The 9,268-nt window shown below is 43.0% G+C and overlaps 2 protein-coding genes across 8 annotated transcripts; both read right to left on the reverse strand.

Annotated features, from left to right (window-relative positions):
• Window positions 1-1,165: 1,165 nt before the first annotated feature.
• LOC139652489 (heterogeneous nuclear ribonucleoprotein A0-like) lies at window positions 1,166-2,876 on the reverse strand. Its single transcript, XM_071529588.1, has one exon. The coding sequence runs from the start codon at window positions 2,807-2,809 to the stop codon at window positions 1,901-1,903; it is 909 nt and encodes a 302-aa protein (XP_071385689.1). The 5' UTR covers window positions 2,810-2,876; the 3' UTR covers window positions 1,166-1,900.
• A 1,938-nt stretch (window positions 2,877-4,814) lies between these two features.
• LOC139652486 (heterogeneous nuclear ribonucleoprotein A0-like) lies at window positions 4,815-8,662 on the reverse strand. 7 transcript variants are annotated; one of them, XM_071529579.1, is made up of 4 exons: window positions 7,479-8,662; window positions 6,339-6,489; window positions 5,899-6,005; window positions 4,815-4,924 (listed from the first exon to the last, which is right to left on the reverse strand). In XM_071529579.1, the coding sequence occupies exon 1, from the start codon at window positions 8,614-8,616 to the stop codon at window positions 7,666-7,668; it is 951 nt and encodes a 316-aa protein (XP_071385680.1). In that variant the 5' UTR covers window positions 8,617-8,662; the 3' UTR covers window positions 4,815-4,924; window positions 5,899-6,005; window positions 6,339-6,489; window positions 7,479-7,665. The 7 variants fall into 7 exon arrangements, with proteins under 7 accessions (XP_071385680.1, XP_071385679.1, XP_071385678.1 ...); XM_071529578.1 differs by having other exon boundaries at window positions 4,815-5,314; XM_071529577.1 differs by having other exon boundaries at window positions 5,177-6,005.
• Between the last annotated feature and the right edge of the window lie 606 nt (window positions 8,663-9,268).

A 9,268-nucleotide genomic window follows, 5' to 3' on the forward strand; every position in this document is an offset into this window, starting at 1 on the left:
ACAGATTTTCTTAATAGATTAAACTATAGTTAATCCCAACAATACCAATATTACTAATTAGTTATGAGATTAGATTTGGAAAGATGTCAGTGAGTTCAAGAAGGTTATGACTGGATAAGATCAAGTCAAGCGACGCAGGTAAATTGGTTAATGGAATTAAATTTGTTTAATTGGATGAAAATGTTAACATTAGCTGTCTGTGATCGCATCAACATAAGACAGGTGCTCTTATAGTAAAAACTACAAAACCAGTCCAGAGCTGTTATTTTATCTCTGTTGGTCCAATCTGCTGCTGCAAGGGTCACATTTCCCCAAGGGGATGATTAAGAGTTTCATCTTTAAGATCTTACCTTATGATCAATTAACTGCATGTCTTAGGTGGGCTAACTATATTAAAACGATGTAAAAGCCAATGATCTGGGCCAATAAAATAGCTCCTCCTCAAGAACACGTGGTTCTTGAGGTGTAGGCCTAGTTAGCTTCCAGGAGTTTCATTTTTTCACCGACTAGAGCTGACAAAACATGCAAGAATGTCTTCTGATTAAGGAACAATGCTTAACATTTTTTTTATATATAATACACGTGCTCCTCAGATTGGGGTTCCTAGTCGAAGTAAATTTAATTGGGACACCTTGAAAAAGTGTGATAATCCCTTTCCTGAACATACTACTTTTAGATTTTCTTTATACTCCAGGATGTCAGACATCACCAAAATGTATAAAAACAAAAGACGATAATGGAGAAGAAGAAACGAGGTCAAGAAAACGGGACTGTTCAGGGAAGACAAGGAGCTGCAACCGCCGAGAAAACTAGTCTGATCCTAAATAGCGCTTCCGCTCACTCCGTCTCTGCCTCCCACAGCATTGGCAAGTAAATTTCTGCCTGTATAAAATGGCCGATGAGGAAATGGGGGGGCGATTTAGAAGCAATACTCCCTCCTGGTGGTACCTTTATGAATTCAACTATAATCCACATGGCTGTATTTAATGGATAATTAAGATAAATCATTCAATGCAAGTTAATCTAAGTAAAAAAAAAAAAAAAAAAGGCACAATACCCGTGCAAATGATAGAAAGCAACAAACCCAATGCTGCTTTAAAGCATAAACTGTTCAAATGAGCCCCAGTAATTTACCCAGAATTAAGTGAATGCAAGATCAGAGATGTTGATTTTCAAAACATTAAAAACTTTAATAATAAAAGCAGGAAGAGTAAAACATAGGGGTGAACTTAACATGAATTCCACAAACATCTTTATCTCAACTGCGAAGTATTAATAAGCAAAAGCATGGGTGGGACGGGAAAAAAATGGAAAAAAGTCATTAGGTCAATTTACAATTAACAAAAAAAAAAAAATGCAGTTATCAAAATAATCCGTGACATTTCTCGAAAATAATACTTTGTCACGAAATTTTAAGATCAAGAAACTCAAGCAACCAAGACCCAAGTCTCACACTGCTACCAACTCCACTGATACCCTGAGTTCATGATGCAAAAATAACAGACATATCTGGCTGGCTTGCAAAGACAAACAACTCCATTCTTAAATTTTGAAGCAGTGACTGACAATGATTACGGTTTTACTTAATGTCAAAATAAAATAAGGTAAACCCCCCCCAGACATAACAAAGTACATTTCAGCAAAGTTTAATTCTTGGGAGTAAAGTCCGTAATGTCTGTTGAGTGTGAGGACAGATGGGGGTCCGGGTGGGGGCAGAGAGGATTCAGGACAGTCCCATTCATTTTGTGTGGGTGATGGGCGCCGCTCCCTCCGTTGGAAATCAACAAAGACCGCCCCACCCCCACCCGGGCCTGTGTGTGATATGTGTGTAAATTCAGTTCATTGTAATCAGATTTTTTTTTTCCCCATGAACATTGCAAAAACTCAAAAAGGAAGCTATTTAATAGCCACTGTATCCGCCACCCCTGCCGTATGCACCACCGCCGCCGCCGCCCCCTCTAGCGTAAGGAGCCCCGCTCCTGTTTGAGTAGTTGCCCGTCTTCATGGCACCGTAACCGGAGGACTGCTGTCCATAGTCTCCCCCAAAGTCACTGTACCCGTTGCCGTATGATCCTCCCATCTGGCCGTAGCCTCCACCATATCCCCCCTGGCCGTATCCGCCATTACCGTATCCTCCACCATACCCGCCATCGTTGTAACCACCGCCGTAGTTGCCGCCATAGCCTCCGTAGCCTCCACCTCTTCCGCCGCCATAGCCATTGTACGACATAGACCTTCCTCCGCGGCCTCTTCCTCCCCTGCCGCCGGTCGCCTGCATCTCCTGCTTGGTCAGAGCTTTCTTCACCTCCACTTTGTGTCCGTTGACGGTGTGGAATTTCATCAGCACTGCTTTGTCGGCAGAGTCGTTGTCCTCGAAGTAGACAAAGCCGAAGCCTCTCTTCCTACCGGTCTCTTTGTCGGAGATGACTTCGACCTTCTCCACCATGCCGTACTGGGAGAAATACTCTGTCAGGTGATCCGCCTCGATGTCGTCTTTCAACCCGCCAACGAAAATCTTCTTGACTTTGGCCAGGGCTTCTGGTTTGTTAGCATCCTCTCGGGCCACGGCCCTCTTCACCTCCACGTTGTTGCCATCTACGACATGTGGCCTAGCGGCCATTGCTGCATCGGCCTCCTCGGTTGTCGAGTAGGTTACAAAGCCGAAACAGCGGGAGCGCTGCAGTTGCTGGTTCAGGACCACAACGCAGTCGGTCAGCGTACCGAACTGCTCAAAATGCTGGCGGAGGCCATCGTCGGTGGTCTCCACGTTCAGTCCCCCGACAAAAAGCTTGCAAAGTTGGTTCGTCATGATTGAACTTGGACTGAGAAAGGAACACTGCTAAGCTCGGTCCCTCTTCTTCTTCAATGGAGAAACGTATGGGCCGTCCGCTTGACTCTAGCCTGCGTAGGACTACGTGGCTAGCGCTGATTGGTTGTCTCGAAACTACCTCCACCCACATTGACGTTCAAACGATTCGAGTTAATGCTGCCTTCATTTTCTATCGGAAATATCTTAATTATGAGTTGAACACATAGACAGTAGGTCGGTGAGTAGACAGGAAAGAGACTGTTCTGATTCCCGTGTAGTTATGTACAGTTTAGGAGACTTGAGGGAGAAACGGGGAGCTGAAACATCATGGGAGCTGTGGCAAAAGTGATGTATACATTCAGCTAATCAATTAATAAAACATAAATTGATACGCATTTCTCAATTTCGCTGTGCTGTAGCAGCAAAAGTAGCACAGTGCCACTTCGTTTCTAAAAAAAAAAAAACAGTCACTGAACACTTGATACAGCAGGGACAGGCAACCACGTGCCATGATGTGTGAGCCTGCAGGTTTTCATTCCAGCCAAAGACTACACCAGGTGATTTCACTGATTAGCTCCCCGTCTCTGGTTAAAAGTTGGCCTATCAGTGATATCACCTGGTGTGGTCTTTGGCTGGAATGAAAACCTGCCATGGGATAGTGTCATATTTACGAGATCCGACCCCGGAAGAGACGTTTAGGGCAAGCACTTGAAGGCAGCATTAGACATGATATCGGATTGCCAAGAAAACTGCTTTTACAGAATAGCCCACATGTTAAATGACTACATGGGAATGGATTACACTAAGTAGTTTAGTGTTATAGCATCCTACTTACTTTTGCCACATCAAAATGACACAGTGATCACGCAAGCGACCTGCAGGACAGCTCGTCAACATCAACCGCACAGGTGTAACCCCTCAGTCTAAAAGCTTGCATAACGCGGGGCGTAAGATTTCAGTTGATCGTTTCATTACAACAGCTAACTGACCAGAATTACTCAAGACATTCAACGTCTTGCACTATGCGCAAGGTTCCTCTGCAGTTTCAATTTCAAAGTATAACCCTTTTCTCTAGGCCTTCATGTCATGTTCATTCTTCTTAGTCAACTGTTTTCCATACTTTTTATACCATTTCCAAACTTCTGAAGACTTGGAATTGCCAAAGAATTTCCCCATACATTTTCAGACCCATGGAGGAACCATGTACAGGGTTCCTACATAGTACTACTACATAATACTAACCGTAACTTGACTTCACCATGACCCCTCTTCAAATTTCCATAACCAAATGTTAATGACACTGAATTAAAAAGTAACCATCAACTACACTAACTTTAAGCATTAGTTTTTCCACTTTAAAATCAAGGATTATATTTTAATTGTCAGCAAAAAAGCAACCAACAATATTTTCCTCCAACAGGCAGATCTGGACTGTTTCAGAGCCAGTCAGAGAAGGGGGGTAAGCATTACAAATAAAATGTTTAATTACTCAATTAAAATAAAACCTGTTTGAGAACTTCTCCGGGCCTGGGAAATACAATTGTAAAATCATATAACTTCTCCAGGAGTGTAGGAGTGTGTGTGGGGGGGATACAAGCAATACAAGAATCATCTTTTCAATCACTTGTTATACTTTTGAAAGACAGCCCTGCCATGTCCCTTGGTTAAATTGAAAGTTACAAGCACTGAAGGGAATGACATATTGCATCTAAAAGCTGAAAATGCACTCAAAACCTTTTAAGATTTCAACCAAGGTGACTCAAACATGAGTAATTATATCACCAGTTCTGTGGAAACTTCCTGCTCCTTTTGCATCTTATGACTCACTCCTGTAAAACCAGTCAGTCTTACAATCACCAACACCACAATGAAAATCTTTAGTGCGACCCTTCGGTTTCATCCTTATTCTGACTCCTTTATGAAAGCCATCACCAGGGAACTACAATGGAAACATGCTACAACATTATCCTTCTCTTCAAATGTTTGAAAGTAACACAACAGTAAGTCTCTTTGTATAAAAATATTTATTTTGGATTTATAAAAAAAAGCATCATGTCAGGCGTTTCCTCTTTCTCCAAACTATGGGATGATCAGAAACTGTCAAGCCCTTCTATCCTAAAAAAGGGTAAAAGAGAATAAAATGTAGTAAAATGCACACCGCCAACACCACAATACAAAGCTTCACATGAATACAAGTAGTAGTTCTTCGTCAGATTATACCAACTGTGCCATGCTGGATGTCCCAAAGCATCAAGTTAAATCATAACTTTGACGATCAACATGGAAACAAACCCCATTAAAAAATAAGTTTAATTGTTCACAACATCTTTAGTGTACTCTATAATCATTAGAGATTTTCACACCAACCTTTCCTAATGTTCATTTAAAATTCATGTTACTTCAGCTCCATTTTAAGCCACTGGTGTGAAGATGCTTGTGGAAAGCCCAGCAATGTAAGCCCATAAAATCCTTTGATTTAGGCCCATTTCCTCTGGAGCACAGTTCCTATGCCAACACAGACATGATAGCATAGAAAGAATATAAAGTGAGCATTTTAAGCCTTGCTATGGTAGCAAATGCTGATCTGAGCAATTACCTTTGGATTTGCTCACTTTAACAAGAGCAAAAGCAGGTCCGACATACTCCTGGACCACTTTGAACAACTTCCCAAAATTGTGGAGAAAGTGACATTACAGGAGGCTACAGCTTGTAGTATTTGGACCATCGCCCCCATTTTATTTCAGTTGGTTTGGGCCACTGAATGGGGACATACACTGGGACAATCACTGACTGTCACCGCTGCTCATTGATTCCTCTGAGATCAATGACTCCGATTTTCCTCTTCACCTAAAAGCATACGTTATGTCTGAAAGCTCATACTGAATTACAAGAGGTTTGATCAAAATAGTCAGGAAATAGTCAGGGACAGCAAGAGGCACAGGTCATCTTGCTAATGAACGGAAAAAATAGTTCCCAAAAATGTGAAACCATCACATCGGTAGTATGACCTTTCAGATATAAACCTTGGAAAAACACTTTATAGTACACATTGATCACACTGGGGAATCCATCCTGGAATCTGACATCACCTGAGGGGGAGAAGGAACGACCATCTCTCCGGTCCCCCCGTCGGCGTGGAGACACACACCCCATCATTACCAGGGTGATGTCCTGGCGCCCAGGTTACCGTAGCAACCTGGAGGAGAGATGGGAGAGAAACAGAATGAGAAACTGGACAGGTGAAGGTTTTCCGGAGGAGACACCAATTTATCGTTCCATTATTTCATTTAATGGTGGAACAAAACTTGGGTCCCCCTCCACCCACTTAAACTTCATTAAGAAAGGACCAAATTGAGTAGAAACCCCCTTTTTTTTTTAATATTAGCTAAATGAGACGCATTTAAAGCTATGAGTCAGAAAAGTAAAAGTTGTTCCTTTAAGATAAAACATGGTACACTTGTGCACCATCTCAAGAGAAATTCCATACATGGTTGACCAACACATAGTGAAGACAGGTTGATTTACATACCTAGTTTGCTGGATGTGGATATCCTAAAGAGATATTTCAGACTCCTATCACAATCGACCCCAGGTAATCAACAGGGTCCTGATGTAGCCTATAAACAAACTGCTACGGCTATTTTGGCTGGGATAGCCTACTGGGATACGAGTAAGAACACCTAAATGTAGGAATAATCAAAGATAAATATCAGAGCCCCCATGTCCACATAAAGATATGTATTCAAGAAAGAAAAAAATCAAAAAGGTTAGAGATGAACAATGTCCACAAATTACTTTTAAAAACAAGGCAAAACCCTGCAAAGCCTACATGCATTGGCTGTGTGTAGACTACAACTGTTGTCAATTCCACCCACCTGGGAGTAAGGGGAGTGAGTAACAGTGGGAAAGATGCCATATAACTAATGTTCAACAAGATGAAGTCAAAGTCACTTATAAAACCTGTGGAACTTAAGGCAGCCTTGTTAAATAAGTAAAATAACTAAGCTAAGTTTGTATAACGTTTTATTTAAAATGAACATACATATGCAAGTGTTTTTTAACAATAGTAGTAAGTTTTGATCTCCAGACATGAAAGTATACAATATACATGAGATATTGCTACAAGTAAATGGAAAAGATGAACAATATTTAAATAAACTGGACACTATGTCTATGCGTGGTGGGAATTCAATCACTATTTTACACAACATATGGGGCAAGAACAAGGAAACTGCCTGGATACTGCAGTATCACTTTCCCGCCTTTACTAAATGACTATTACGTAGTGAATAATTATACAAATGTATGTATATCAGTGTGACATAGCTGAGAAATCCAAATCCACAACACATGCGTTCTCATCCCCATACATTGAAAACACACGATTTTTACTCCAGGAAAACAAAATCTAGCTAATTGCTTAAAATGCAAAGAGGAAAAATAATTCCATTCCAACAAAACAATCCTACATCGAAGTTTCCAAAAAAACTGGCGTACGCAAATAAAAAAAATAATAATATCCACCTCTATAAACGACAGCTACACGCCCTCGACGTCGGGACATAAAATAAAACGATTCACTGTATATTCTTTATTTGAACGTGTCCTAGTAGTACAGCAACAACTGCTGCTCGTGTAAATCAGGTTTTCTGGGAAGTGATCTTCCTACCTGTTTGGGTTTTTGAGGTCTTCATTATGATTTGGGGGGGGTTTCACAGTGTCCACATTTCTGCCGTGGTTGGATTTTGCGGCAGACGCCCCATTACCGAATTTGAGTTTGACGTCCAGATCTGGAGGTATGGCTGAGGGTGTGTGGAGATTTTCGTTTTCATAGTCCTTTATAGCTGCAGATGGATTTAGTAGCCGCTGCCATAGCCCCCTCTCTGGTAGCCACCGCCTCCGCCGCCGCCACCCCCTCGGGTGTAGGGAGCGGCGCTCCTCTGAGCACCGTAGCCGGCAGAAGGGCCTTTCATTGGGCCATAACCAGAGGGCTGCTGGCCATAACCACTGCCGAAGTCACTGTAGCCGTTTCCGCCACCATAACCTCCCATCTGGTCTCCGTAGCCGCCTCCATAACCCCCGCCATATCCTCCTCCTCCATAGCCTCCGCCATAACCACCGCCATAGCCACCTCCGTAGCCTCCGCCATAGCCGCCATCATTGCCGCCGTAGCTGTTGTACCCTCCTCTGCCGCCGAAGCCATTTTGATTTCCCCTCATGCCCCTCATCCCCCCTCTGCCTCCCCTCATCATACCGGACCTATTCGCTGCCTGCATCTCCTGCTTGGTCAGGGCTTTCTTCACCTCAACCTTGTGTCCCTTGACGGTGTGGAACTTCATTACAACTGCCTTGTCAGCCGAGTCGTTGTCGGTGAAGTGGACAAAGCCGAATCCCCTCTTCCTTCCGCCCTCCTTCTCTGAAATGACTTCGGCCTTCTCGATTTCACCGAACTGGGAGAAATACTCGGTCATGTGCTCCTCTTCAATGTCGTCTTTCAGTCCCCCGACGAAGATTTTCTTCACCTTTGCAAGGGCCTCTGGTTTGTTGGCGTCTTCTCTCGCCACGGCTCTCTTCAGCTCGACCGTGGTGCCGTCGACGACATGTGGCCTAGCCGCCATTGCTGCATCGGCCTCCTCGGCTGTCGAGTAGGTTACAAAGCCGAAACAACGAGACCGTTGAAGCTGCTTGTTCACGACGACGACGCAGTCGGTGAGCTTACCGAACTGCTCGAAGTGCTTGCGGAGCCCGTCGTCGTCGGTGTCCACGTTCAGTCCACCGACGAAAAGTTTACAAAGTTGGTCTGTCATTTTTTTTAATAAAGATTAGTTGACCGTTACTCGACCGGATCGAAAGTCAGCTAAGCTGGAAGGTGGTGGGGGAGGAGGAACGCAACTTGTATTTATACCAGACGACGTGTGACGACAGAAAATCGTCAACACCTCTTCCGCTTGAGCAGAGTAGCTATTCTTCATTCTTCATCCAAAATATGCACAGTAATCGTCTGTTCAATTTCGATTGAGCAAGCTAAACGAAAAATTACATTAATATTCCGAAATGGGCGTATAGTATCAATATTGAGTTTACAGTAACCATATCGTATTTCGTGCCATATTTATGTCCTCTGTTTATGTATCACTGCAATATTCCTATGGGATTTCCTGTAAATTGCATAGTTTGCTGCGATATTAGTATCCTTCTAAAATTTATTTTAGGGTTACTAAAGCTCAGTTAGTAAGGGAAAGATTACTGAATTCGCACTGACATGTCCACGTAGCCTATTTTGCATTAGACCTCTTGTGAACCCCTGCCAAAATAGATTAAATTAGATAAAATACACTAAATTGGAAATCTGATTCAAGCCCCCCGCCCCCATCAGACGCCAGGTTTCATGACTGGAAAAGGTGTTTTTATGTCACAGAGTAGGACCTTGGTCACCTCTGCTGTCTTTGGTGAAGGGTG

The sequence above is a fragment of the Centroberyx affinis genome, unplaced genomic scaffold (assembly GCF_046629955.1).
Source record: "Centroberyx affinis isolate AG114_WGS23_722 - 3 ecotype Tasmania unplaced genomic scaffold, CSIRO-AGI_Caff_v1 ptg001803l_1, whole genome shotgun sequence".
Classification (NCBI taxonomy): Eukaryota; Metazoa; Chordata; class Actinopteri; order Beryciformes; family Berycidae; genus Centroberyx; species Centroberyx affinis.